Source organism: Penicillium hordei (genome assembly GCF_028827395.1).
Source record: "Penicillium hordei strain IBT 12815 chromosome Unknown utg000005l_segment0_segment0, whole genome shotgun sequence".
Lineage (NCBI taxonomy): Eukaryota > Fungi > Ascomycota > Eurotiomycetes > Eurotiales > Aspergillaceae > Penicillium > Penicillium hordei.
In genome coordinates this window covers 1,777,177-1,804,638 of record NW_026623146.1, presented here as the reverse complement: position 1 = coordinate 1,804,638, position 27,462 = coordinate 1,777,177, and the positions used below count along the sequence as shown (strand labels likewise).

Sequence of the window (27,462 nt, the reverse complement as noted above, 5' to 3'; positions counted from 1 at the left end):
CTCGAAGACTGTCATCATCGTCGGATCTCATACAAACCTCGGAATATATCTCGTTTGCGGAAAACTCCATCAAAGTTTACCCTCGATGGCCATTTGAATAACAGCAATGGCCCCAGGAGCCTCTTGCCATGCTTCATGGGTCAAGTTCAAGGTCACTCGCATCTGTTCCACACTCCCAACCGAAAACATCGTGGTTTTGGCCTCCAAGTGTTCACGTCCACAAGGGCCGGCCAAAAGTGGGGGTTCAATTTATGGACGTCCTCGTACAAAGCGCGAATCTGGGCCTTTAGTTTCACACCTTCGAGCCATGCGTCCTCACAGTGGGCGATGTCGGGATTTTTGGCGATAGTCGAATGTTTCAGTCTGAGTCCCAGCATGTGGGCAACACTTTCATCAGCCGGTCTCATGCCTGTGAGCACTACTTGAAGCACTTTGACCTTGAATAACACAGAAACGAGATGGGGAAGATCAATCAACTTGCCACTGAACATATCGACTGGCTCGAGCGGATTGGCGTCCTTGATGTCAAGGTACGGCAGAGTGGTGTTAGTTACCCCAATCACAGTCGTGATTCTGGCGGGTCGTGGCCCATCACTTTAGAAAATCGTAGTACTCCTGGTCCTGTTGGAGACGAATCATCCGGCCGGGGATGACATCTCGCGAGCCCATGTTGTCACCACGACAGAGCCGCAAGTTTTCCATCAATAGGTCAAGTTGTGCTTCAAACGATTCAACATTCCTAACCTTTCCCATGGTATTACACAGCGCAGCACAGGATCGCATGTAAGGGCGTGTCTCGAGGATCTTCCAGAAGTTACCGATACCATAGGTGTAGGGATTGTCTGGAAGAGCCCGTAAGGCCTGTTCATCCTTCTCCACAGCAACACGGCATCTTCTGATGGCGTTGCAAGCAGACTGATGCTCTTGGCGGTGAGCGGTCTGATGTTCGACACTACAGTACATCATCGCTTTGCAGCCAGAGCAGCGGAGAACTCTACCTTCCTTGCCACACTCCCCACAGCCAGATGGGAGTGACATTTTTTTATCGGAAAGACGTAGGAAGAAGTGTGGCAGTGTGGCAGTGTTGATGTTCTCGATGGAGAACAGGTTCACAGTAAAGGGAGAGGATGATCAGAGTGGAGGGAAATTATTAGTTGGCTTGCTTCGCATATGCCGGTGAAGGTTTTACAAGTCCTGCGAAATATGACCGGCTTGTTTTGGGGGTAAATGAGGGAGGGAGAAGTGAGAAGGGTGAGGAAAGGGAGAGATGGAGAAGGCGACGGTTCGGTATTTCTCATGGACTTCATTTGGTTATCAGAATAGGAATTGATTATTCCTTGTTTTTCTTCAAAGCCAGGCCACAGGATAGCAAACAAAAGCTGCGATAACATGCCCTTCTCAATCGTTCCGGTTGTACATCTGCAGAAGACATGAGGCATCATTTGATTATGTTTTTTTCTCCAGTACTTATTTTCACAGCAAGTAGCAAGTAGCATGAAGCATTGAACCTTTGTATATATAATCCGTTTCGAGATCTGACTTTCTTATATCGCATCAGAAAAATAAGAAGAGTGGATTATACGCGGGTTATACACATTAGCTATTGCGGGCCGATGATAGGCGTGAGGTACATGTGATCTTAAGCATCTGATTTCCCTCGGAATAACTGTTCATCCTCTTCAGCCCCACTTCTACAGCTTTCGCAAAAAGTACTGGATCAGACGACTCCTTGCTCTTTCTGCTACTCAATCAATCCATTACATGAATCACCGAATGCCATCATGAAGTTTTTCGAAAACAATTTCACCTACGATTACTCCTTCCCCGCCGTCTCCCTCGCCTATTTCCTCCGCTATCCTAATCCTTATTCTCGCCATGTCCTTACAACAGATGTCATCGACAGATACGTCGACCCCAAGACCCAGCGTCTTCACACAATCCGGCTACACCTAAAAAAGTCCAAGATCCCATCCGGAATCCTAAAGCTTCTACCAAAAGGCATGGGAGGCTCAGACAGTTCCGGTCAGAGCTATATTCTCGAGAAGACCATTGTTGATGCCAAGGAGGGGTGGATGGAGACCGAGTCCCGCAACATGGAATGGACGGGCATCCTGAGCGTGGTTGAGAAGCAATGTTACAAGCGGCTTCCATCCGAGGAGGATCGCCTGACTCTCGATGGTCTCGCCGTCGACAAAAGTTCCGAACAAACTAGCGTCAAGACTACGGTCACTTTCCGCTCCCGACTCGGACAGGGCAAACTTCTTGGGAAGAAGAAACATGACACTGGTGATCATGAAGATGAAGAGCCTCGCAAAGGTTTCTTCTCGTCCCTTTCCACTGCCGGCATTCAGCGGACCATTGAGCTCATCGGTGTGAGTCGAACTAAGGAGGCTGTATTGAAGAGCAAGGAAGGCATGAACATTGTCCTTGAGCGCCTGCGCAGTGGTGGTGTTGTCGGTGTCCTAGAAGGTATGCGCCAAGACCGAGAGGCAGCTTTCGGACCCGATGGCACGTGGAAGCGTGTCTGGCTGCAGGGCAAGGACCGTTCCATTGAAAACGACAAGTCGTGATGGACATCCATTTCTGGTTTGGATTGTCTTGTTTTTGCTTGGGTGATATACCCGTCATTGCATTTTGATTTCAAGCGCGGAGTTCTGGCGTGGGGATATGATCGAAACTCTCCCACAAATCTTTTCTGATTGTTGATATTTGAAATTGTATATGTCTATATGTTGACATGAGGCAAAGCCTCTGGGATGTACATCAAGGGGCACATTTTAACGCTCATTTAAAGGTTAATTGTACAATATGCATCAATCTTCTATCTTTGTCTTCTAGGTACTTTTTCTGGGGGGTTTCCATCACCACCGATGCCTGTCTGTCTGGTCTATATTTTATGGAGCTGGAGGAAACCCGGCGCTGCGGGTGCAACCACTGGTCACCGGGAATCAAGTCACAGAGTTTTCCGACGCGTCGACGACATCACTTTCTGCTGGACGTATCTTGTTCCTGATATCGGCCGAGGCCGAAACGAGCGTTGAAGTATGTCTATGTACCCTGACGTGACTAGCCTTCCAACTCCTTACAGTTAGATCATTATTAAGTTCTCAACCCCCTTCGCTTACCGTCAAATCGTTTTTAGCATGGAGATCGGCAAGCTGACAGACAAGATGGAGATCATCACCAATAAGCAGACCATTCCGGACGTCGGCACCAACGGCGGCTAAAAATGAATGCTTGGCCACCAATCACGACCAAGAGATTCGCGGATGGCTCCCGTCGAGCTCGAGCAGTTCCAAGCATGGAAGTCCGAGCCGTCGCAGGGGCAAGAGGTGTGGCATGTTCTGCGTCAACAATGTGGCGTTGCCGGCGGTAGCGACTTGGTTTCAGATGATATCCATGGCATTGGTGCACCGTTCGTACGTGAATCGGCTGTCATCGAGAAAAAGACACTGTCAAAGTACTGTTCCGTACGGAGTGCTTGGTGCTCAGATCCACCTGAAAATGAATGACCCACTTGAACAACTTGAAGGAGGCGCAAACCCCGAGGTCGAGATACCCTGCAGCTAATTTACTCCGCTGCTCGGCAACCTCGCGCATGAGAGCGACAGATTACGCAGACTCTTTTAATCAATGTGTCGCAGGCTGTGCTGCGAACCCGTGTGGATGCATTTTGAGATGGTAGCGTTGTTCTAAAATCGCCAGCCCAATATTGGCTCGCGGTTGTTTTAGGTTAGTATTGTTGGAAAACCATACATTAATATCTTGTTCATATTTTTTTAATTACGTGACTCCAGTCTAAAATCGCCCTGTTATCTTCCTTTTCACGCATTCGTTGAATTTTCGGGTATTCTTTGAATTGAAGACCAAGAAGATTGTAAGGAACCTTTGAAGAACATCCCTGGGGGGTCAGCCCGATGACTACATATGTACATATTGTATGCATACCGAAGATTTAGGTAGGTAAGCCGACATTCCATCTATTTTTATAGGATTAAATTTAATTTTTCCTCAGTATTTTATTCTCAAGCATCTTTGGACGGAAGAAACTAATAAATAGCCCCGGAGGATTGTCGGATTAAGTGGATTCCGGCGTCTTGCGATACACATAATTGCACGCTAACGAGCAGCCGAATCAGTTAAGGACCCCTGGCTGAAAGACATGCGAACCCAAGATTCCAACACCAATGAGAGTTGTGCAGACCCTAGAATCCAAATGACGCAGTAAGATTCTCAAGAGCCGAGTATTTTTGGTCAGCTTTCTTCCTACGTCAGAGGTGTTGCATTGTTAAGCCTATCGGAGGACAGACAAGGATTATACACATCTGGCAATCGGTGCTATGCACCACGGCGTCCTGCATATCGCACAGATCTCATATTGGTATTATTGGCTATTATACGTAATTATACGTGATTTGTACTCTGTACTATTACTCCGTGTCCAGAATGTACATATATGTTCCGTTCTCTAATATGAAACATCTGGAATGAAGATGAGGTCATGCAAATCTATGATCTGAGGATGATCCCTGACCTTAACTCTGAAAAAAGAAAGGATCGATATAATACCAATACAACAGTACACATACCAATTCCTAACTGATCCTAACTATGAGGCATATGTCGCATATAAGTGGCTGGACCCTGCTTTACCCTGTGACTGATCGTCGTCAAAAATCTCCCCTTTAGGATATCAATGCGGGGGCTTTTGGTTTTAGCGCGGAAAATAAATATTTCCCAATCAAGGGGGTACCTAAAGGAGACTTACCCATTCCCTGAATCCACTACTATGCATCAAGTACCTTTCAGGTACCCCAGCAGGTACCCGAGTTTCCAAATCACACCTTTCCAAAGGAATGCCTGGAGGAACATTTAATAATAAATGTATGTTGTACTCTGTAACTACTCCGTACTCCGTACTCTCCTTGAAATAATACTTTCCTTGTATTCCGTACTCCTTGGCAATTACTCGGCATTCTGTTTCCTTCCTTTTCCAAGGTTCACTCGGAAGCTCCATTATTCGTCTCCTTGGGAGCCTGTGAAATAACATCCACAGACCCTTTTTTTTCCTTCGGTTTTCACTAAGACTAGCTTCATCTTCCCTCACTAAAAAGACCCTAGTAGGTATTTGCGGGGACCCTCTTCCCTAACTTTCCCTGGCTTCCGTTGACATTTATCAGTTAATCTCCCACCCTCTTTTTATTACCTCCTTTCCCCGTAATGAACTTGCAATACATCTGCTCTCGATTATCCTGACTCTGAGGGCCTCCGCGGTCACTCTTGCTGGACATCTAACCCACCGGATATGCCTTTCAATCTGGGCCTCGGGTCCCTAGCCCTGTTGGTGGTATTGCTACAAACTGTATCGGCTCAGTTCTGCTCGTTCTGGAATAACGGATGCATCGACTCACTCGCTCAAACTGCAATTCGCTTTGACCTCAACCCTCTCTTTCCGGACCCTGTCACGCTCTACTATGGCTTTGATGCCAGTTCCTCCGGCAAGGGCACAGGGCCCATGACCAAGACGGCGTTTTGGCTGGGATATCAAAATAATAATATCAACGTGAATGCTGTCGACTCTAATCGCACGTTGGAAATCGGCCTCAGGGTCGGCAACTTGACTGGTACCCCTTCTGGGGCGAACAATGGATGTGATGGGATTTGGGGGGATGATTGTTCCCGTGATCTGAAGAGTGCCCTACAGGATGGTATCTATCATCTTGCTGTGTCGGGCGAGCCCTATTCTAAGCCTCTTGAGGTCGTTCTCAACAAAATGTTGAGGAAGCCGCCGTCGCTGCCTTCGTGCCCACCACCCACTCTTGATGTCGCGGCTATTCCAGTCCAAGGTATGTCAATTATTCTTTCTTCTATCATTATGTTCTAACCTCCCTACCCTTCCTAGATTTCGCTAGAGAACGACTCCCCGATCGGAACGTCACCATCATGCCACCTGGCTCGGGCGCTTGGCCTTGGCAGGTTTGGTATCTTGATAACATGAACGCCCACAACCAAGCTTCCCAGGTCGCAGTTGGCATAATAAGTCGCGCCCCTTCTTACAATAGTTCACCACCGGACGGCCCAGACGACATCATGGTTGAACTTGTCTGTGTGCAGGCTCCTTCTAGTGGATCTTCCAAGGGTTCTCACGATTAAACTGGGATGTAGAGGTAGATCTTCCGATCGTCCTCGAGAGTTTTTTTTTTTTTTCCTTTACTCTCTCTATCTGGGTGGTGATACACTACGCCCTTTGACCTATGGCGCTTCTCGGTACTTGCAGTTTTCGTCTACCCGTGCCAGGCCATGGTGACATTCCATCGCGGGGGGGAAAAGCAAGTCTGAGCAAGATCCCAGGACACCTATTTTCTTGGTACAAGTGCATTCGATGACTAGGTTGAAACGGCAAAATATCTCAGCGCACCAATCCTTTTCTCTGTGCCCACGGTGCCGTCCTCGTCACTTTGAATACTTGGCAAGTTCCAGATGAACAAAGTACAAAGTTGATTGATTCAATGCGGAGAAACGTGGGAGTCCAGTACCTATGCTGTACAGCGATATGGCAATACATTTGATCTTTGTCGCTCGCTTCTTGGACCCACCAGCTTACTCTTCATCGTCGCCGAATCGAGTCTGTCACCTCTTGCCATTCAAGCGGCAAGCTCAACAGGCTTTGAATGCCCCGGCCTCTAGGCCTCCAGAACACCAGTCTGCTCACTCAACAGCACGCGACCCATCTAGCTCCCAAGCTTCGCCAGCCCACGACATTTCTGAGTCTCACTCGGGTGCCACTTATCACCATGTGCATACTCCGTCTTCTCCAAATGTTCCTTGGGAATGTTGGACAGGATAGTGTCGTCCATGTGAGGTTTTCCTACATGGGCGCGAACAGGTCGTTCCCGTCTCCTCAAGCCGGCTGTACTATCACCTCTCCCGCCCGGATACACCCGTAATCCGCCGTCTGGAAGTTAACATGTCTCTCCATCACCACTGCGAACGGTATAATTGATACAGTTTTTCGTGCATCTGCCTTCAGTCGCATGGCCCTATACAATATAGCGGTCACAGAACAGAAATTCAAGGTTCAGCCTTTTCGGGATAACCATATGGGCACTTTGACTAGGCTTGTGGGATTTGGAATTGTGATCCTATTGTTTTTCATGTATCTGAATCAAAGGTCTTCAAGGGACTGGCCATTCAATGAAAATTATGTACGCTAGATAGTAAGTCACTGCAAATCAAAATAACATGATTGTTCTAGAGTGGGTTGTCAACATCACTTTCCACTCACATCCAAGCTCTCCGCCACGTGCATCGTACCTGCATCAAGTCTGTAAACATTGACCAGGAACACCACCTCTTTTGCTTTTTTTCCCTTTCTTTGCTATTCTCTCAATTCTGCTCTGGTTTATCTCATTTACCTACATCAATGGGGTACTCGGGTTTATTCAAGATGCGAGCCCTCCTTGCCCTCCTGGGCACTACATATCTAATCTTGAATGTTGCATTTGCTGTCTCCCTCCCAGGAGACTCATCCTATGTGGCTGCTGATGGGTTTCCGACCTCTGCATTCTCGTATGATTACTGTGAACAGTCCGGTGGCTCAGGCACATAGATATGCTAATGTGAATGACAGATCCTACTACCTTTCCCCAGCCAAGCCAACCCAACAACCCCAGCCCATTATCTTTGATCCGGTATTGGACCTCACCTTCCCTTACGAGCTGACAGATCCCGACAATATCCCAGACAATCAGGATGAGGTCTATTTCCCTGTGCCGCGAACTCATATGCCTGCCAAAAAGAGGTATAAGCTGGTTCAGGAAGCACTATCCAATGTGACCAACATCATCAAGTCGAATAGCTCAGCAAACAACTGCACCAAATGCAAGAACGCCCTAGCTGCAGCAAAGCCTGCAGCGTTGCATGGACCAGCTTTTGTTCCAGATGCCATGGTCAGCCTGTGCAAGGCCTTTCGCTTCCATGCGGATGAGACATGTGAGCAAGATTTTGCCACGAACACATTCGGCGCTATCTGGACTCAGGTACTGGCATACGCTGATGTAGAAGGCTTGGATGGTGAATACATCTGCCATTCTCTCAACAGCAAGTATTGCAGCGCGCCAAATACCAGCCCGCTTGACACGACCAAGCTTTTCCCCAAACCCAAACCTGCAGATGCCCAGGTCCCCAAGGCAAGTGGGGAGCGGGTCAAGGTACTACATCTATCAGACTTCCATCTCGATGCCCGGTATGCCGTCAATTCTGAAGCAAACTGCACGTCTAACCTCTGCTGTCGGAGTGATAACTACAACGACCTTTCCGAGGACAATCCACTGCTTTCTGCCTCTGCGTATGGCTCTTTCCTGTGCGATACCCCATATGACTTGGGTCTTGCCGCTTTGCAGGCTGTTGGTCCTCTGACTGGAACTGGCAAAGGAAAACACGACGACCACCTTGCATGGACGCTCTATACGGGCGATCTTGTATCGCATGATCCGGCATCCCAGATATCCATGGCGTTGACTCAGTATACCGAGACCAGCATTTACGGCATGTTCAAACACTACCTCTCCGGTCCTGTCTTTGCGGCACTTGGAAATCATGACACCAGTCCTGCAAACATCGATTCTCCTCATAACCTCCCTGGGCGTCTGGGAGAACAGCAGAGCTGGAATTATGAGCACTTGGCTGGACTGTGGCGCCATGAAGGATGGATTAGTCGTGAGACCGCCGATGAAGCTAGAACGCACTATGGCGGTTACTCTGTCAAGACACACTACGGACTGCGCATCCTTACATTCAACACTGGTACGTTGTCAGCAACTCGCTTGGGATTTATTCACTCACTCTTATAGACTTGTGGTACCGATCCAACTTCTTGACTTTCATCAACACCACTGATCCCGATAACTCTGGGATGTTCTCGTGGATGATCGAGGAACTGCAAAAGGCCGAGGATTCCGGTGAGCGTGTCTGGATAGTTGGCCATGTCCTCAGTGGGTGGGACGGAACCAATCCACTCCCCAATCCGACCGATCTATTCTACCAGATCGTGGACCGCTACTCGCCTCACGTCATTGCCAACATCTTCTTCGGACACACGCACGAGGACCAGTTCATGGTTTACTATGCCAACAACGGGACAGTGCAGAATGCAGACAACGCCCTCACTACCGGTTGGATCATGCCCAGCATCACCCCCCTGACTAACCTCAACAGTGGATTCCGTCTGTACGAGGTCGACACGGGAGACTTTAACATCTACGAAGCATACACCTTCTACAGTAATGTGTCGGAGTACCCGACGCTGGAGCACAAAGGCCCGACGTTTGAGATTGAATATTCCACTCGCGATGCATACGGACTGGCAGCTGGGTGGGACGAGGATGCGCCGTTGAACGCGACCTTCTGGCACCGGGTTACCGAAGCCATGGAGAAGGACTTGGAGCTTGTCAGTCTGCATAACACTTACCAGGGGAAGCAGAGTGTCAAGAGCCCTAACTGCACTACTATCAAGTGCCAGGCAGCCAAGGTCTGCTACATGCGCAGTGGGAGTGTTGCATTGGGTAGCCAGTGCCCTCAAGGGTGAGTTTTTTTTTTTTTTTTGCATGAGGGTATCTGAAATATATATATGCTGACCTTTCTAGATATGGTTCCGTGCAAAGCGCCTTTGAGGCAAACTAGTGAAGGATCGTGATGCGAACTGGTGGTAGTGGGGCATAGTTGCTGCAATTGAATTTTATTTTATCCATTCAAAGAGGTATTTGTATTCCTGTATTGTAGTTATCCAACTGGAACGTGGATCGATGGTAATCATCCGTTTTCTGCTCTTGGGAAATGAAGCAATAAAAAGCAATTACAATAAAAAGTAAATGTTTTCATCAAATACGGGTTCCATAACTCAGTTGGTTCGAGTGTGGTGCTAATAACGCCCAAGTCGAGGGTCTTCTTTCTTTGTTTTATCTTCTACCTTAACAAGACTATATCCTCCTTTTTTGATTGGTTGAATTTAAACTAAGTTGTTGATTATATCAAGTTTTACAAAACCGTCCATGTAGGTCTACAAAGCTGCATTGTACTCTTCCTAGTAATTGAGGGGAAACTCACAAAATGAAAATGATAGACATTGCGATGAATGGAACCTAGATTCCTCTCAGCAGAATCTGCAAAACTGGAATGTTGGAAGAATAGAGAAGGAGTTAGGTGGATCAAGGAAAAAGTAATGGAAGCCTCATTCAAAGAAAAACTCTAGTCAAGAACTCATCATTGACCAAACTGCAACCTTCATGATTTCATCTTCGATATCCTATAGCTGTACATCCAATGTAGTCCAATAGCGCCGCTTGATCCCGGATGCATGACGTAGCGAGTTTTAGGTTTGGGGGATGTTGCTTTTCCATGTCATCACTGACCTCCGGAGCATCCGACTTATAACCTCGTCGATTTCCCAGAGGCTTTTATATACTGTTGGATCGACCTATAGGTTATTCTTTACTCGCATCCTATACACCCTTCTCTCGCGACGCGACATCTAATTAACCTCGACCTCAAATCTAATCTAGATCTATAAAAATGGGTCTCCGGGTTGTGCAGCTAGCTCTCAGAGCCTGGGAGGTATGTGCAATACAGCTAAAAGCCATTGAAGAATCCCAAGTTCAGTACTAACCAAACTCGCAGTTCTTATGGACCCTGCTCATTATGGCCCTCATTGGTAACATGATTGCCGAAGCCTTCTCCGGGAACCCTGGGGCCGTGAACTACGCCATCTACGTAGCGGTGTTCTCAATGTTCACGCTGTTCTACCTGATCCCGGCCTCGTTCAACATCAACTGGGCCGGCCACCCGATCATCATGATCGTCATCGATGCGCTGAACTGCATTTTCTTCTTCTGCGCTGCCATCGCACTCGCCGCAAAGCTGGAGTGCCACTCCTGCAACAACAAGGTAAGTTGAATTTGAACCTCAGATCGATCGTAGAGAATATGCGAAATGAGAGCGAATAGACGCTAACCTCCCTCCAGGAGTACCTCAGGAACAATGAGATCACCAATGGCTCACATAACATGACTAAGCGCTGCCGTGAGGCCCAAGCTTCTGTTGCTTTCCTCTGGTTCGCCTGGGCGGGTTACTTGGCCTCCGTTGTCGTCTCTGTGTTCCTGTCCCGTTCTGCTGCTGGCCCATCGCGCAACAGCCGTAGTGGCAGCCGCCGGGGAGGTCGCCCCAACATGACCCAGGTTTAAATGGGCCGTTTGTCATGGAAGGTGGGTGCGTGGTGTAGATCGAGCCTTGAGCTTGGTTGTTATCGCTCTCATCTTGTCGTGGTTATGTACTATCTGGTAATTTGGGATATTGTTGGATCATGGTTATAGTAATGATTATGGTTCTGGTTAACGGCGTTGAGGGGGTGATGTCGGTATAGGTTTGTACGATCTACGAGATTGGGGCTCTTTGGTTTTGATGTCTTCTCATGGTCTGATGCCTGCAACGATTCGACGGAAACGCTGCCTCTTTCAATTAAAAGTCTCTACTCGATCATGAGAGAGAAGCTTTGATACTTAATGTGCTACTTATTTCATTAATAATATTTGTTTTGGGTCACCTTCGGGTTTTACCTAGCATTGACTCTTATTTCAATCGCTATATGTCTCTTTACTTTACACAAGAGTAGTTCGCCCAGCCTTTCATGTCTTTCTTGGTGGCATTTCTGGATGTTCTTTCTGAATATCCTTTTAGATGTCTTCAGATGTCTTTCCCTCCACCCCCCGGATATATATACGAGAGACAAATGTCCCACTAGGTCTTTGGGGGCTAGCAGGGTATCCGTTTGGCAGGTTGCGTAGGAAAGTTCTGCATCGGTAGGTAAAGACAGGAAGACTTATTATCCTGGCACAAATTTCACAGAGCCAGCAGGAGTTGCGAAAGTCATCAGCTGAGGAGAGCGCTGAGGTGGTCAGAAAATGAGTGCTTCTTAAAGCGAAACTACGAAGCACACAGTCGGTCATCTCTGATCATCTGGTCTGAAAAATGACATCTCATACGTTGATCTCGCCAAATATTACAAGTATTACAAATATAATAATCCATGGATCTAAAAAGGTGGGTCAAATTAGTATGCAAAGTAGCCATTTTTGGGAGCCTATGTACCGTCCAGTAGCATTGTAGCGTAGTAGGGTTCTAAATCTGTGCATGAGGCTCTGATGCTAGCTTTGTTAAGATTCCTATATGCATGGGTTCCAGAGAGCTGCAGAAGCATGTACTTCGTCATGGGGGCGAGGGTTGACTCATTCAAGGCCCCGTGCGCAAAAGACCACCCCTGGGATATTTGGGAACTTCTAGCAGAAACAAATACATATATATCTGGGTATCAACTTCTATATATTAAATCCTAGATCTCCACGTTTACTCCATACATTGTTAAGCTTAGGGCTTAGCGGGGCAAATCTCCCCTCCGCTCCACCCAAAGAATTTCTCCAGAGCTTCCGCCCTGACATTTTCCCCCATCCCATCCCTTCATTTCACATCTCCATCAATATGCCTGTCCAGTGAGATTACCCTACAGTCTTCCTATATTTGCGACCACTGACCCCCTCATTAGCTACCTGATTCTACTCTCCCGACAGGGCAAAGTGGTATGCCTCGTCACCTACCCAAGTACATAACACCTGGCCGAAGCCCCCAACTAACAACATTTTTCTAGCGCCTTGCCAAGTGGTTCACCACCCTCTCTCCCAAGGAGAAGGCCAAGATCATCAAAGATGTAACCCAGCTGGTGCTGTCCCGCCGGACGCGGATGTGCAATTTCCTGGAATACAAAGGTGACTTTCCATCCCCGCACGACCCCTTTTCGCCGACGGGCTGGAATTGGACTAACAGGGATTGCACCACTAGACTCAAAAGTCGTTTACCGTCGCTACGCTTCTCTCTTCTTCATCGCTGGCTGTGCCTCGACCGATAATGAGCTAATCACCCTCGAGGTGGTGCACCGCTACGTCGAGCAGATGGACAAGTACTACGGCAATGTCTGCGAGCTAGACATCATCTTCAACTTCCAAAAAGCATACTTTATTCTCGATGAGTTATTGATTGCGGGGGAAATGCAGGAGACCAGCAAGAAGAATGTTCTTCGCTGTATCAGCCAGCAGGACAGTTTGGAAGATATGGAGGTGAGTTAGGACTTGTTTCATTTCATTTCCATATGGGATTAGCACTTTCTTTTGTCAAAGAAAGAATCTCCAAAGGAGGTTCTGCTATATGGCCATATTTGGGCCCTTTATCCCATCCCCCTTGTTTCCCCCTCCCCCAGCCATGGCCAAGATTCAGCCGGGCTAATTATTCCCCAGGTTGAGGAAGATGTGGTCACCAAGATCATGTAACATGAGCAAGCAGGATTCTTGCTCCTTTTTATTTGGCGTACATAGGAGTTTTCACATCATACTAATCAATACAACCTGTTCACTCAGGAGTCGGAAGATATAACACGCAATCTGGATCGAGTTGGCCTATGAATGTCCTTTCCATGGTTGGACTGCTCGTGAGGTCAGTGCGGGTTCCTACTGGACCACGCCTTCCCACACGTGACTGTTTCCGGCATCCTCCCCTCTCCGATCATCTCAGACCATCCCCTCCTGCCTCATTTTCATCTCTTTGTATAATCCCCTCATTTGGCGGTGTTGACTTGTTATAAGAACTGTGATCTACCTTGTGTAGTTCGTGTTGTCCCCCTTATCCCTGCCCTGGTCGCCGTTATCGCCGATCGACATCATCGAATCTCCACCTTCTGGTTCAATCACCCGTTGTGATAACACCGCTTTCCCACGTCTATCTCTCTCCCCCCTCCCCCCCTCTCTTTCTATCTATATCAGAAGAGAGATTTGAGCCTGTCTCTTCAAACCGCAGACCGACACGTCATCTCAAGGCGCTTATCGGCTTATCTCGGGATCTCCACTACCCCGTATAACCTCACGATGAAGGTAAAGTCGCAACCCCAACGTGTCTTTCAATTAGTTTAGTTTACTTACCCTCCCTGTCCCATAGTTTCTCCCCCTTCCAGAGTTTGAGGACGTGACTAGTTCCCTCAATTTCGACACGGCTGACTGCCATATCGTCGGTGGCTGTGACATCTACACCACCAAGGCGGCACGCTCCGATCGGAAACTGTACAATCACATCGAACAGTCACTTGAGGCTCAATATGAATCGGTCCTTCGATTTTCGGCTTCGCTGTCACCTCCAAATGCACACGATGCCGCCGAGACCCTCAATCTATCGCGATCTAGCCCGTTCGGACCCCTGAGCGACCATTCGAGCCGACGGACCTTTGCCTATTTGATCGCCACTCTGAATGCAAGTCATCCGGATTACGACTTCTCACACGTCCTGCGCGCCACTGATTTCCGACGCGAACGGAATTTGAAGCGCGTCATGAACACGGTGGACTCAACGCTACTCAACCTGCGACCGCGCGAGAACAACAACTTGTCACCTGCATCCCCCGCGACGCTTTCTGGATCGTATACAGCAGGATCATCTTCTGCATGGGGCCCGCGGGTGTGGAAAACGATAGATGAACACATGTCGCTCAAGGAGTGTTCGATCTACTCATATTCGCCGGAGGAGGACCCATCCGATGCCGATGATGGGGCGATCTGGAGTCTACATTTCTTTTTCTTCAACCCGATTCGCAAGCGTGTCTGTTACATCTACCTCCGCGCGATTCCCATACTCAGCCACACTCCAGACGAGATGGCAACTACGCCTACTGGGAAGCGGACCTACGACGACGGATATCTCACGCCAGACCTCAGCTCTAGCAAGCGTGCCAAGTTTTGGTTTGGAGAACGCGCCAGATCGACCCTTATCGCCAGCGACAGTGATGACGAGATGGACCGCCCTCCCAAGACGGTTCGGAATAACGCAGATGACTATGACACTTATGTGATCAGTGACGACGAGGAAAATCTGCCAATTAACCGTCGGGGAGTTCGGGCAATGAGTGAAGAAATTGCGGACTCGATGGAAGTCTAAGATATATCAAGTTATTTGGCTTGTGTGCTTTTTTTTTTTTTTTTTTTTTTTCGTTTCTTGTATGTCTTCTTTTGGCCCCGTTGATCGGGTGTGATATTTCCAGCCGGAGGTGTTAGGTTGATGCACTTTTTTTTTTTTTTGACTGGCGCAATCAACTTGCATGGATTTTTGTTCACAAGGGGAGTTGTTGAATGGACGTTGTTGAACGGCCATTATTGACATGATGCCCCTCAACTTTGTGTGACTTACTGCCTAATATTACCCATGTCTATTTTTTTGGATCTATACTGTATCATGAAGATGTATTAGTTTTAGGAAGTAAGCCGTTTGGTTCATTTCTGAAAACACCTACAATTCGTTCCAAATCCTATCACTGACACTAACCCGACAGCAAAGCAGTCATCTATATGCTATGACCAGCGCTGTCTGTAATTTCATGACTCCGAAATCTATGAACGAACCCTGTCCTGCTCACGTAAGTGTTCAATATGACCTCAATGATATCAAGGCATTACAATCCTCCGGTGTAAACCCTGCAGACTCTGCCCTGATCAATTGTTACAAAATGGCAAAACTTCCCGAAGATGTCCAGATGGCTTTTCTAAGCTTGGTCTCTCTCTAGAGCAGTCTGGTAGATGCCCGTCGTTCTTGACATTTGCTCCGCTTGCTTCTAAGCCTCCGGATCTCGAAATATACACTCATGCAGCTGCAAGTCCACGAATGTCTGCGTCAGAATGGGAGCAGAGGCGCTCTTGTCAAATCTGTCCTTTTGCCACCAGTAGCTGGTACTCGAGCCGCATGTGCAACGTCGCGGCCTTGGTATCTTCCTTAAAAGAGAGCGGGCGATACCAATACCACACACGTTACAAGAACGGCCTCGATGTGCGCACTGCTGGGAGGATCTGCCCGCAAACTCTGGCACATGGATGCCGTGGCTTCATTGTATTTCTATAGTGAACGATATGTCGTTTTCAAGGGTCAGATTAGATGGAAAAGGCGAGAGCGCAACCGAAGGATCGCCGGCCCCAGCCGCGGTTAGCCCTGAGATATATGGGTGAGCTTCGTCGCATTTCTTGTGGCAAATTATATTTGCGGCTAGCTATTAGCTGCAGTTCCAGAGTTCGCTCGGTTTGATGCTTCTGCTTGTGGATGGGTGCGTAGGGCTGATTGACAGGGGTCTCAAACCCCTATGTGGCGTCAACATCTTATCTTGCTGATATCACCTAGTAAGATTCGACCAAATCCAATAGAATAATCCATAGGTAGTTATAAGTGATTGTCTAGCGTATCAATTTCGAGTGGGTACTACCATGTACCGTTGACATCTCATTCGGGCATATAGATCAGACATGTGGTCCGTGCATCGGGGAAAGCTGTCCATTCTCTCCCTTCCACTTCATCATCCTCCCCATTTTATTATATCCATACAATTCAAACGATTAATTATGGCCGACGACGAGGAGCGCATCAAAGCTGAGAAGCTGGCCGCGGCCAAGAAAAGGGTAATTTCTCACGAGTGACAAGATGACGTTGTTTTGGTCGCTAACTGGACTGTTGTTATTCAGGTTGCCCAGCTCCAGAAGAAAAAGAAGGCTAAGAAGACCCCCGCCACTGGAGCGGATACACCCAAGGAGGCAGAGGCCCCAACAGAGACAGAACCTGCTGAAGATGCCCCGAGCCCAGAGACACTGCAAACAGACGCCCCCGCGGAGGAGAAGCCAAACATGCAAGATGAGCCGGCCGCACAACCCGAGGCCGCAGCCCCCGAACAACCAGCGGAATTAGAAGAACCAACTACGCAACTTGCTACTGATACGAATATCGGGTCTCCTACCGAACCGATGCCTCCAGCGCCCACATCCCCTGATCCAGAGGCTGAGCCGCTGCCAGCCCGGCTCGATACACCCCGCGCCAGCCACGGCCGACAACCCTCGCTATCAATCCAGTCAAAGATGCGCTCATCTTCATTCCGCAAGACTTCCGTCTCACAGGGCAGCGTCTCGCCCTCTCCGTCTGCTACAAACAAGTCCCCCGCACAATCATTACCGCCCCTAACCGGGGACGGGGAGTCGGTTCACGAAGTATTCCGCAAACAGTCTACTAAGATTGAGGAGCTTGAGAAAGATAATAAACGCTTGGAGAAGGAGCTCTCGGATGCAACTATGCGTTGGCGCAAGACTGAGGAGCAGGTGGAGGATCTGCGGGAAGCGAGTGTTGATGGCGTGGAGTTGAGAGAGCAATTGAAGAAGGCAGAGGAGAAGGCTGCAAGTATCGAGTCGTTGGTATGAAACCTTGTTTCCTGTGATAGCCATGTTTTCTAACCCGTGGAACAGAAAGAAGAAATTGCTTCCCTCCAGCGACAGAACTCGCAGCTCCAGACCCGGTCACATCGAAATACAAGTACAACAGAGTCACCACCAGCCGACCTTGTTCGTCAGCTAGAGTCCAAGTCAGCTACTATTGAGTCCATGGAGTTAGAGATCTCAAATCTTCGCGCCCAGGTCACCTCCCAAACGTCCTCTAACGATGCACACGAGTCTCAGGTCGCAGCGCTAGAGGAGAAGGTTTCAAAGACCAAATCATCGCTAGATCAGTCCCAGCGTGAACTGGCAGACACCAAGCAGGCATTGACGCGGGCCACCGAAAAAGCAGTCAAGGAAGGCGTCGACAAGACATCCACCGAAACGCTGATCAAGAATCTCCAGCGTGAGATCGAGGAGTACAAGAACGAAAAGAGCGAATCGGAAAAGAAAATCGAGACGCTAGATAAGAAACTCCAGGCAATGGGCAATCTTCACAAAGAAACCGAAACACGACACCAAACACGGTTACGTGAGAGCGAGAAATCCGATAAAGAAATCACTGTCATGCGGAAAAAGATCGCCAGCATCGAAAACGAGAACCTCCGCCTACGCGAAGAGAGTGATCGGATTCGGACTCGCCAGACCGGTGGAGGCGCCGACGATGATGCCCTGGACGAGCTTGAGGACGAAGAACGCCAGCGCCTTGAGCGCCGCATTCGCGAGCTGGAAGGGGAGGTCTTCGATCTGCGCCGCGGCGTTTGGCAAGAGAAGCGCCAGGAGATGGAGCACTACCCGGATGACGGACCCGGCCCTGCCTCCGGTGACGCCGCCAATGCATTCGACGACGTCGACCTCGTCGGCGGACGACCCGACCATGCCCGTCGCCGCAGCATGGCCCAGCAGCAGCACTCCTCCTTCTCCACAGTGCTTTCTAGCGGCTTTGCTGCCTTCACAGGAGCTGCTGGCAACCGCGCCCGCGCTTCATCGTCTAACCCATCCCATCCCCCCGGTACCCGTGGTAGTCTCGAACTTGTTTCCGAAGAAAACTTTGATGACGAGTTCGATGAAGATGCATTCGCGCGTGCGCAGGCTGAGGAAGAAGGCCGCAAGCGTGTTGAGTGGATGCGTGACATCAAGAGCAAGCTGCGTGACTGGAACGGCTGGCGTCTGGATCTGGTCGACAGCCGTGCCGGTGCAGAAGGTGCTGGCGTAGGCATGGGTGAGATATTTGAGGTTTAGCCTTTGTTTACTATATTTTACTTTACATCATGTGTGCGAGATGTACGATCATTTACTATATACCACGAGGTCGAACTCAACTTTACCTGGAGTTGACCAATGAAATTTGATGCAAAGAGGGAACTCCTGATGCAATTGACGTAGGATATCTGACGGAAAACCGATATAATAAGACACTGAAAACATTCGAAATGAAACAAAACCAAAATAATCTTAATCCATCTTAATCCGTAGAAGGCTTACCCGTCAAATACCCCTCAGACGACCTATTCTTCCTACGGCCCCAGACGTCGCCAGCCCAACTAGTAATCTGATAAAGCCAGCCACCAGTAACAAGCACACCTGAGATGGTGTTAATAACCCGAATCAGCAGCGACAAAAAGCCCGCTCTCTCTTCGCTGACCAGCAACAGGATCGGCTCAATGTTATACTTGAAGAAGATGCCCGGCACAACCATCGGCGACTCAGGGATCGCGCTGGACTGACTCGTTGCCGCGTACTGGTTCGTGAAGACCGTGTTACGCCCGTACCGCGCAGCCGCAGCCTCCGGCGAGCGCGTGTACGCGTCCAGCGCGCCCTTTCCTCGACTGTACAGCGTCGGCACAATGGAGAGGAAGTACTGGAACTTGTAGTAATGCTCCTCGCTCTCAGCGATAGTCTTGTCGAGTGGGTTCTGCAGAGTCGGGTAATGCGGCCCGAAGGAGAGTTCCGTGATTATGTGGGAGAAGTTGAATGCTGAGAGCCGTTAGCGATATGGTACGGGATGAGAATGGCTGGGGGAGAACACATACACGAGTGATCCAGATGCGGCGCGTTCTCGCGATACCCATGACCACGCGCGGTGATGTGGAAGTCACCCTGCACCTTGTTTCCCTCGAGGCTTCCGTAGATGCGACACGCGTCTGGGACGACGCCGCGGCGCATGCGAGGGCCCTTGGCGAACTTGCGGCGTGGGTTATGGCGCACCTCGCCGAGGACGTGGCCGACGTGGGCGTCGGCTTCTTGCTCGGCGAGACGGTCGGTTTCTTCGTGGGAGAGGGTTTGGTATTCGTGGGCGCCGTCGTTGGTCTCGTAGTTGCGCTTCTGCATCCAGAGGAGCCAGTTTGTGTCGTCGCGTTTGAGGAGCTCGCCGGCTAGAATGCGGTCGCCGGCTGCGTCTTGGATGTTCACGCGGAGCTGGTCGCAGGGCATGTGCACGACCATGTCGAGGTTTAGCTGGAGCTCGTGTGAGACGCCCTTTTCAACGCTGAAGTGGTAGTTTTCGGTGCCGCGCCACCAGGTTTTTAACTCGGACCAGCTGAAGATCGTGCATATTATGAGGATTAGGACGGTCCATTGGCCGCCGCTGCGGGTTGGGGTTGTGTAGGCGGCTTTGGTTTTGGCTGGTGAATGTGAGTATGTTGTCTAGGTGCTTGAACTTCGAGGTACTCACGAAAGGCGTCGAAGGTCTTCAGGGCAGCCATACCAGACTTTTCCCCGAAGGCATCTTCGTTCAGACCCTTAGATTCGAAGCCATTCATCGCGAATCAATTATCCATGAAGGCCAATGGAAGTTGTTGTCGGAGAAAGTGGAGTAAATAAGATAAGATGAGGCCAAGTAGCCCGATTGCCCAGTGGGGACATGCCAGTCCAACGTACATGTATATCGTGTCTTCTTTATATTTAGTTTCTTTATTTATGTCCTTTCTTAAAATAAAAATCACATAGTCATTAATTCAGCCATAGAAAGCCACTTGACACAACGTTAAATCGCTCTACCCATGAGCAACACATCGTAAACTCTTAAGAAATGCAATGAGAGGTAACAATGTACAAACACAGGGACCAAAAATGGCCCTGAATGGGGGTCATCAAGTATAAAAACGAAGGGAAATGCATAAGCAAGAGCAAAACGTAAGGTATAAGCGATACTCAGGTCATCATGGGCGCAATGCAAATGCAGGAACAAGGGGGTATAACATGAATGCATCTCAAATAAAATGCTGACATGACAACCACCCGATGCAAGGATGAGAAAGTAAAAAGAAAAGGATTAGTATTACAGGGCATTCAACAAGACAAAAAAAAAGTGCAAGATTATTTCCTCTATCGGCTAGTCAGCATCTCATTTTTTGACCCTGGTTCAGATCGCCGGCCTAACTCACCAGGCTTGTCGCAGCCGCCGCAGTAGCGAGGTCTGGCTTCCCGCTGATACTCCGCGCCGAAACGCGAGGGAGCGCGGACCCGGTAGTAGTAGAGTTGCTGGACCCTCGCTTGCCTGGGCTGGACGGAGGACCGTTCACGGTCGAGTGTCGTTTGCCGCTACCCTTGACTGGGGAATTGGCTGAGACATCGCGAGTGCGCATGAACCCGCTCTTTAGCGTTGTGCCTGGAGGGTCAGGGAGAGGACGAGCCGTAGATGTGGCACCTCGTTTGGAGGGCGAGTTGGATGTATACATTCTGGGCCGGGGGGGCTTGACACCGGTGAGGAACTCGTGTTTCAGCGCGTCATGAGGCGAGATGCGACGAGCAGGATCCCAGCGAAGGCAGCGAGTGATAAAGTCAAGGAAGGCTTCATCGTCACACTTCAAAGCCTGTCGGAGCTCCTTGGTACTGGGACGACGTCGACGTCCCTTGGATGAAACAGTCAAACGCGGCTTGCCGAGAGAATCAAAGAACAACTTCTTGCGTGAGCTCTTCTCAATGAGATGCTTTTCCGGTGGACCAAAAACTTCCATGATACAAGCAAGCTGTTCTTGCTCATTCTCTCCTGGGAAAATGGGATAGCCGGTGAACAGCTCAGCCAAAATGCAACCTAAACTCCACATGTCTATCGGCATGCCGTACGACATTCCGAGGATGACCTCGGGTGAACGGTAGAAGCGACTTTGGATGTAAGTATAGACCTTTTCATTCTCAAAGCAACTTGAACCAAAGTCGATGACTCGGATTTCGGAGTTCAATGGGTGAACGAGAAGAATGTTTTCGGGCTTCAAGTCACAGTGAATAACCTTCTTCGCGTGCAACAGCACGAGACTGCTCAGCATCTGCTTGGTAAAAACACGGATCAGCTTCAACGAAAAGCCCCGGAATTCATGGGCCTTGATGAATTCATAAAGATTCATGCCAAGAAGTTCGGTCGAAATACACAGATGACCACGGAAATAGAAGCTTTGGGTGAAGTTGACCACGCTATGCTTGCCATGAGGATCCCATTCCTTCAGTTTTTGTAGGAGGTTGACCTCAATCAGGGCTTGTTGGTGGAACCGCTTCTTGTTGCGAATGATTTTAATCGCAACCAGAGCCCCAGTCTTGTGGTCGACGCATCGCACGACCTGGCCAAAACTACCCTTGCCCAAGACATCAACAACTTCGTAGCGGTAAGCTAGATGGTCGCCGATGACAATGTTATAATCACCACGATCATCATCGTACCCAAAGTTTGCTGCACTGGAGTGGAGATCTCCAACATGTTTCTTGGCAGTGTGGGTGCCGCAGAAGAAAATATCGCGATAATCGATGATCTCACCGCGTTCAAAGATGTTGAGCGTTGCCATCTTCAAGGCCTGGGCCGGACTCACACGATCCTTTGGACCAGCCTTGCGGCGCAAGTCGTCTAGCACACGCGCCGCCTTTTCAAAGTCTTTGCGTTTAGAGCCAAGTCGCTTCATCTCTTCATCTGCAATCGCCACATCTGGATCAATAGTGCTGTCGGTAGGCCGGGGAGCAGCAGCAACACTAGATCTAGCGTTATTGATCATCTTGTGGACAGGAGAGATGTACGTGCTCTGCGCGCGTCTAGAGCGGTCGCTTTCGCCCGACTCATTGGACGGGGTTGGCTCCAAGGTGAGACTTTTCTCGCTGCTGAAACTTGGTTTCCGAGTCGTGGGATTGGTTGTACTTGAAACAGAAGTCTGTCGGCGAGGGTTGAGATACGATGGCTTGGGATTAGGGCTTGTCGAGTTGACCGAAGACAGGTTGTTCCATGTTGCAGAGGCTGGAAGTTTAGGCGGCGGCATATGATTGTACTTGGTTGGGTCAGCATCGGCTTCTGGCTTTGGGGGCTTCGAGTTGCTGCGAAGCCGTGCCACCTTAAGCCGGTCCCGAAGAGAGGTGACGGACGCAGTGACAGCGGCACTCTCAGGATCCGAAGGCGTCGATATCTGGCTGAGCCGTTCTGGGGCAGGAGTAAACATGGCACTTTGCGTTTGAGGTCGTGGACCATTCAACTTGTGTGCTTGCGTCCGATGCGAGTAGTCGGCGCTGACCTGGTGGCGGAGATGGTTGAGCTCGGCGCCACTCTTGGGCAGCGTGTATGAGGCATAGGGAGAAATGTTGCGAGCTGCACTCGGTGTGTCAAATGACTCAAATGCGCTGGTACTGCTAGAAGCTCGCAGCGCGGCGGTTGATGAGCTGACGGCAAAGTGAGAGGTGCTGCTTCGCGCTTGAGTGAGGGGCAGTTGGTCTTCTTCGTCACGGTACCAGAAATTGGCTTTGGATGCCGTCATTGGAGTACTAGGAGTCTTTGAAATCACTTGGTTGGAGGGGGTGTGAGCTTTGCGCTCGTCGTCCCTGTCCTTCAGTGCCTCGATTTTGGCCGCCATGGGTGTGCCCAAAGGCAGCAAATTCAGCGGGGGCAATTTCAAGGGCTGCAAACCCTTTCGTCCTGCTAGAACAGTAGAAGTTCGTGATCGCGAATCAGGCGTTTTTGTTTCCGTATCGGTAGAGTCAACCTTTTCAACTTGAGCGGCGGTGTGCGCTTCCGAGTCTGAATCTTTAATGTTCAGAAGGCCCAAATCCACAGGAATACTTGATTTTCTGGGCGCGGGGAAAACAGGGGCATCCAGTTCACCTTTGGGCGACTCATAGGCCTTGGGGATCGCTGGAACCGGTGGGACCTCTTCCCCGTTGGAGTTTGTTTGCTCTGTGCGTGGCTTGGGCGTCGGGAGTCGGGACGAAGATAGATTTTGGGACAGCCGGTTTTGAAGAGAGCTCCCGGAAGTTCGCGCCGAGTTATAGCTAGTGTTTGAAGAAACAGACAACCCTGAGCTATACGACTTACGATTTGGGTCCGGTGTGGTTCGGTTCGAGGAAGGTGTGACGCTTTTCCTCGGAATTTGAGAGGGAGATTGGGTAGATGATAGAGGACGGATGGGCATAGGTTCTGTCTGGGTGGGAGGTGTATGTGGCATCGGAGGGGCAGGAGGCGCAATCGACATTCGCTTTAGTCGTCGTGCGTCAGTGGGACTGATCGTTCGAGCACCAAGTCCAGTGGCATGTGGCGGCATAACAGAAGCCCGCTTAGATGCAGAGGAAGGTGTCGCCACGGCGCCAGAAGGGTTTCTTACCGGGGTCCGCACGGCGTTGGTGGAATTTGATCGTGTGTGGTCAACGACTCCAGAGGCAGTCAGAAACTGACCACGGGGTTCCCTTGGGCTGGGCTGGAATGATTTTGCCTTGAGATTCCGCACAGAAGACGGAACCTTGGCATCAGACTCCGGAAGTCGAGGGCGAAGCAGGTTATTTGTTGAGGCAGTGTCCGTACTGATTTTTCGGGCACTTAGACTAGCGCGCCTAGCCGAAGCATTGGTAGGCGCAAATGCCCCAGAGCTGATAGATTTGCGCGGACCCCTGGAAGCACTTCCGGCAGACGGCTGGGCTATACTCTGGCGACGAGCGCGGGTATTGGCGGAGGATGCTGTGAGCCCTGCAGCGGCATTCGCACCATTCGAACCATTTGGACGTTGTACTTCACTCTTTCGTCGAGCGGAAGGACCCCGTGTACGTTCCGATACATTGCCCGCATAGGTGTGGTTTTCCCAGGGATTTGTTAGAGAGCCTGTTTCACGATTCTCACCCGAGCTGCCGTTCCCGGGCATGGGGAAGTGGTTCAAGCTGGGCTCACCCATAATGCTGTTATGGAAATCATCAAAGTTGACTGGCGTTAGAAATTCCATATTGTCTGCATGGTTGGGATCGGCCTTGGACAGGTTGCCCACGCTTGTAGATCGAAGGTTAAAGCTTTTGGTCGAATCAAGCGTAGAATCAACAGACGAGTTCCCAGAGTGAGGATATGGGGTAGGTTTGCTAGATATCGAGTTAGTCCAAAGCCAACCACGAGAGCAGAACTGGACGTACCTCCACCGCGAGGTGTCTTGCGGTCGTGGGCCCTGAGGAACCCTTTGGTCACGAATTGAAAGTCTTCTCCTATTCATCCCACCTGCGCGCGGTCCGGCGACCCCATTTGTAGTATCAAAATTGAAATTGTTCGAGGGAAAGTTGGTCGAGGCCGACTTCTGCAGGCGCCTGCGGGCCGGAGCCTCTGCTGTTTCTTGTTAGTATCTAGCTGCACCTTCCCAACATCCTTCACTCTTACCTCCCGAGCCTGAATCATCGTTTGAGGGATTGTATGCTGCTTCGGTCCGCGCTTGACCCCTCCCCGGTGTTTGGGGCTTTGTCGGCATTGTTTGATCTGTCGCGCGTTTTCAGAGGAAAGTCGGAAAAGGAGACTGGACCGTGCCAGAGATGCGATCGCAATTGCATTCAGGAGAAGTGCGAGGTTTCAAACCAAGAGATACTTGAGCACCGTCGCGCGACTCTTGAAAACAGCTACCGTTCCATTGCGAGTTGTGAAAGAGCAATGGCTTAAGGCAGGTTCTCTTTGACAAATAATTTTGGGGGGAAGTAGGGTTGCTGGGGCAAGTCCACTAAGGCGGTAACAGGGAAAAAGAAGGTAATTTTGGGGGGGCAGGTGGATTTTATAAATAAGCCCCGTCAACAAAGGGGATTTTTAGATAAGATCGAAGCTATATGTGAATAATCACAGAGAGAATATATGTATATTAAAGAAAAGAGGAAGAAGAAAAAAGAAGAAGAAAAAAAACAGAAAGTTAGACAAATGAAGGCCAACCTGCTTGCTTTGCTTTCTTTTTTACTGTGAACTATCCAACTTCGACGTTCACCCCCCTGATGTAAACTGGATTATGTCAGCTTCCTTCCCCCGTTCCACATCGGCAAAGCACATGCTTGGGTTCTGACAGTTAGAATTCCCGTTTCTCTTTACACTTCATTTCCTCTTCTTTAAGATCCCATGTCTAATCATGGATGGATTTACAGAATCTCTGAATCATGAACCTAAGGTTCCAACAAAACGGAATAGACCTGGTTCGCCAGACAGTTCGCATTCGAGATCTTCTTCTTTATCCAAGAACTCACTACAAGACCGCCTATTTACAAAGTATGCTTGGAATGGATTTCCTCCTAGATAGATCCAATATATATGTGGGGGGTTTCTAACAGCTGACGATTGCAGGCTTCTCCAACAAGTCATTCCAACAGACGATGATGATGAAACCGATTCATTGGGAGACAAGGCCTTGGCCTCTCCTCAGAAACCGGCTTTCAGTTTGCCTGTAATGGCAAATAATTTCCGCCGCTTTAATGCAAGGTAGGGCTGAATCATCTCATATGATATGGATCAACTGAAACTAAAACCACTATAGAATCGGGGTGGTATTTCTGTTCCAAAGTCGTCTTGAGCAACTATTCACTTGGGACACACCAACCCATACCATATCTTTCCTTTTTGTCTATTCTTTCATCTGCTTGGAACCTCATCTACTTTTGGTCTTACCGTTAGTGGTTCTCTTGCTCTTTATAATGGTGCCGGCCTTTGCAACTCGTCACCCACCACCCCCAAGCACCTCGACGTCCAGCACTACTCCTTACTACTCTTATGATGGACCAGCCCTGGCACCAGCCACGACTATTAAGCCAGCTCCAGAGACTTCCAAAGATTTCCTTCGGAACATGCGAGATCTACAGAATTGCATGGCTGATTTCTCAGACGCCCACGATGCGGCTATCTCTGTTGTTGCGCCGCTGACGAATTTCTCCAACGAGAAGCTCTCTTCAACTCTATTTCTCGGGTGCACAATTGCAATAGTAGTATTATTTATCAGTGCGCATCTGCTCCCCCTCAAAATTGTGCTGCTTGTAGGCGGCAATGCGCTAGTTCTCTCCATCCACCCAACGGTGGGGCAATTCATCTCCAATCTGATGCAAGATATGACTGGGGATTCCAGTGACACAGATTCGGATGAGAAAGATGGGTTCGCCTCATCGGTCCCTGCAGACCCATCTGCAGCAATGTCAGCCATGGAAAAGCTCGCAGATATCTCCTTGGACACATATCCCGAAGAGCGGGAAGTGGAAATTTTTGAGCTGCAGCACCGGGCCGCAGGAACGTCAGAGTCTGGGTGGGAGAGCTTCCTGTTCAGCCACGCGCCATACGACCCGCTATCCCCATCACGCATCGCTGGGGACCGACCTCGTGGATGCCGATTCTTTGAGGATGTTCGTGCTCCACGTGGCTGGGCCTGGAAGAGCAAGAAGTGGGAACTCGACCTAGACTGTCGTGAATGGGTGGTGGAGCGCATGATCACTAGTGTTGGGTTCGAGGTCCCTGGCGTAAATGCCGAAGGCAATGCCATTGTCGGAGAGGTTGGTGGTTGGGTTTGGGACTTGCCTCCAACTCGACATGAGTCAGATGATGATTTGACATTAGCCTACGGAGACCTACATGATTCACTATCTCCCAAGGAAACCAGGCTCAAGGAGAAGGAGAAGGAGAAGGTGAAATCACGGGATTGGGAGGAATCAACTGCGTCCTACGGAGTGGGCGAATGGAGACGCCGACGTTGGGTACGAGTGGTGCAACGAATAAGCCTTCCGCCGGCGGGGGTTGTTACCTACTCAACACTCAGTAGTAACAGCTAAAGGAAACACGAGATAACGAATCCAAGCGGCTCAGTTGCCGTCCAATAATATTTACTTCGGGACACATGCATCCACGTAGACACTTTTAATAAACAGAAAAGGATAAACGCCAGACTCGCCCTAACCGGATGCTCAAAACAAA

At 49.6% G+C, this 27,462-nt stretch overlaps 13 protein-coding genes across 13 annotated transcripts; 10 read left to right on the top strand and 3 right to left on the bottom strand.

Annotated features, from left to right (window-relative positions):
* Positions 1-152: 152 nt before the first annotated feature.
* Positions 153-1,038, bottom strand: N7537_009632 (zinc finger MYND domain-containing protein; the record flags this gene model as incomplete). Its single annotated transcript, XM_056900686.1, is given in 2 exon segments — positions 153-594; positions 614-1,038. The coding sequence occupies 2 exon segments, from the start codon at positions 1,036-1,038 to the stop codon at positions 153-155; spliced, it is 867 nt and encodes a 288-aa protein (XP_056749354.1).
* A 743-nt stretch (positions 1,039-1,781) lies between these two features.
* Positions 1,782-2,570, top strand: N7537_009631 (MSF1 domain protein; the record flags this gene model as incomplete). The annotated part of the gene is made up of 1 exon (XM_056900685.1): positions 1,782-2,570. One exon carries the CDS (start codon positions 1,782-1,784, stop codon positions 2,568-2,570), a length of 789 nt encoding a protein of 262 aa, XP_056749353.1.
* Positions 2,571-2,870: 300 nt separating this feature from the next.
* Positions 2,871-3,227, top strand: N7537_009630 (uncharacterized protein; the record flags this gene model as incomplete). Its single annotated transcript, XM_056900684.1, has 2 exons — positions 2,871-2,998; positions 3,143-3,227. The coding sequence occupies 2 exons, from the start codon at positions 2,871-2,873 to the stop codon at positions 3,225-3,227; spliced, it is 213 nt and encodes a 70-aa protein (XP_056749352.1).
* Positions 3,228-3,269: 42 nt separating this feature from the next.
* On the top strand, positions 3,270-3,512 carry N7537_009629 (uncharacterized protein; the record flags this gene model as incomplete). Its single annotated transcript, XM_056900683.1, has 1 exon — positions 3,270-3,512. The coding sequence occupies one exon, from the start codon at positions 3,270-3,272 to the stop codon at positions 3,510-3,512; it is 243 nt and encodes an 80-aa protein (XP_056749351.1).
* Positions 3,513-5,305: 1,793 nt separating this feature from the next.
* Positions 5,306-6,153, top strand: N7537_009628 (uncharacterized protein; the record flags this gene model as incomplete). The annotated part of the gene is made up of 2 exons (XM_056900682.1): positions 5,306-5,846; positions 5,903-6,153. 2 exons carry the CDS (start codon positions 5,306-5,308, stop codon positions 6,151-6,153), a joined length of 792 nt encoding a protein of 263 aa, XP_056749350.1.
* Positions 6,154-7,423: 1,270 nt separating this feature from the next.
* Positions 7,424-9,681, top strand: N7537_009627 (PPN1 endopolyphosphatase family protein; the record flags this gene model as incomplete). Its single annotated transcript, XM_056900681.1, has 4 exons — positions 7,424-7,569; positions 7,631-8,805; positions 8,853-9,582; positions 9,645-9,681. The coding sequence occupies 4 exons, from the start codon at positions 7,424-7,426 to the stop codon at positions 9,679-9,681; spliced, it is 2,088 nt and encodes a 695-aa protein (XP_056749349.1).
* Positions 9,682-10,569: 888 nt separating this feature from the next.
* Positions 10,570-11,237, top strand: N7537_009626 (MARVEL domain-containing protein; the record flags this gene model as incomplete). Its single annotated transcript, XM_056900680.1, has 3 exons — positions 10,570-10,611; positions 10,675-10,941; positions 11,019-11,237. 3 exons carry the CDS (start codon positions 10,570-10,572, stop codon positions 11,235-11,237), a joined length of 528 nt encoding a protein of 175 aa, XP_056749348.1.
* Positions 11,238-12,528: 1,291 nt separating this feature from the next.
* Positions 12,529-13,370, top strand: N7537_009625 (AP-1 complex subunit sigma; the record flags this gene model as incomplete). The annotated part of the gene is made up of 5 exons (XM_056900679.1): positions 12,529-12,539; positions 12,593-12,626; positions 12,695-12,812; positions 12,886-13,160; positions 13,338-13,370. 5 exons carry the CDS (start codon positions 12,529-12,531, stop codon positions 13,368-13,370), a joined length of 471 nt encoding a protein of 156 aa, XP_056749347.1.
* A 496-nt stretch (positions 13,371-13,866) lies between these two features.
* N7537_009624 (RNA polymerase III-inhibiting protein MAF1) lies at positions 13,867-15,021 on the top strand (the record flags this gene model as incomplete). The annotated part of the gene is made up of 2 exons (XM_056900678.1): positions 13,867-13,967; positions 14,032-15,021. The coding sequence occupies exons 1-2, from the start codon at positions 13,962-13,964 to the stop codon at positions 15,019-15,021; spliced, it is 996 nt and encodes a 331-aa protein (XP_056749346.1). The 5' UTR covers positions 13,867-13,961.
* Positions 15,022-16,466: 1,445 nt separating this feature from the next.
* N7537_009623 (uncharacterized protein) lies at positions 16,467-18,563 on the top strand (the record flags this gene model as incomplete). The annotated part of the gene is made up of 3 exons (XM_056900677.1): positions 16,467-16,523; positions 16,587-17,303; positions 17,355-18,563. 3 exons carry the CDS (start codon positions 16,467-16,469, stop codon positions 18,561-18,563), a joined length of 1,983 nt encoding a protein of 660 aa, XP_056749345.1.
* A 223-nt stretch (positions 18,564-18,786) lies between these two features.
* Positions 18,787-20,083, bottom strand: N7537_009622 (endoplasmic reticulum-Golgi intermediate compartment family protein; the record flags this gene model as incomplete). The annotated part of the gene is made up of 3 exons (XM_056900676.1): positions 18,787-19,298; positions 19,355-19,945; positions 19,996-20,083. The coding sequence occupies 3 exons, from the start codon at positions 20,081-20,083 to the stop codon at positions 18,787-18,789; spliced, it is 1,191 nt and encodes a 396-aa protein (XP_056749344.1).
* Positions 20,084-20,698: 615 nt separating this feature from the next.
* On the bottom strand, positions 20,699-25,006 carry N7537_009621 (putative protein kinase; the record flags this gene model as incomplete). The annotated part of the gene is made up of 3 exons (XM_056900675.1): positions 20,699-24,629; positions 24,681-24,867; positions 24,919-25,006. 3 exons carry the CDS (start codon positions 25,004-25,006, stop codon positions 20,699-20,701), a joined length of 4,206 nt encoding a protein of 1,401 aa, XP_056749343.1.
* Positions 25,007-25,582: 576 nt separating this feature from the next.
* Positions 25,583-27,320, top strand: N7537_009620 (PEX28-32 family peroxisomal membrane protein; the record flags this gene model as incomplete). The annotated part of the gene is made up of 3 exons (XM_056900674.1): positions 25,583-25,779; positions 25,855-25,989; positions 26,045-27,320. Coding segments are annotated over 3 exons (1,608 nt in total), but the record flags the coding sequence as incomplete, so codon positions are not given.
* Between the last annotated feature and the right edge of the window lie 142 nt (positions 27,321-27,462).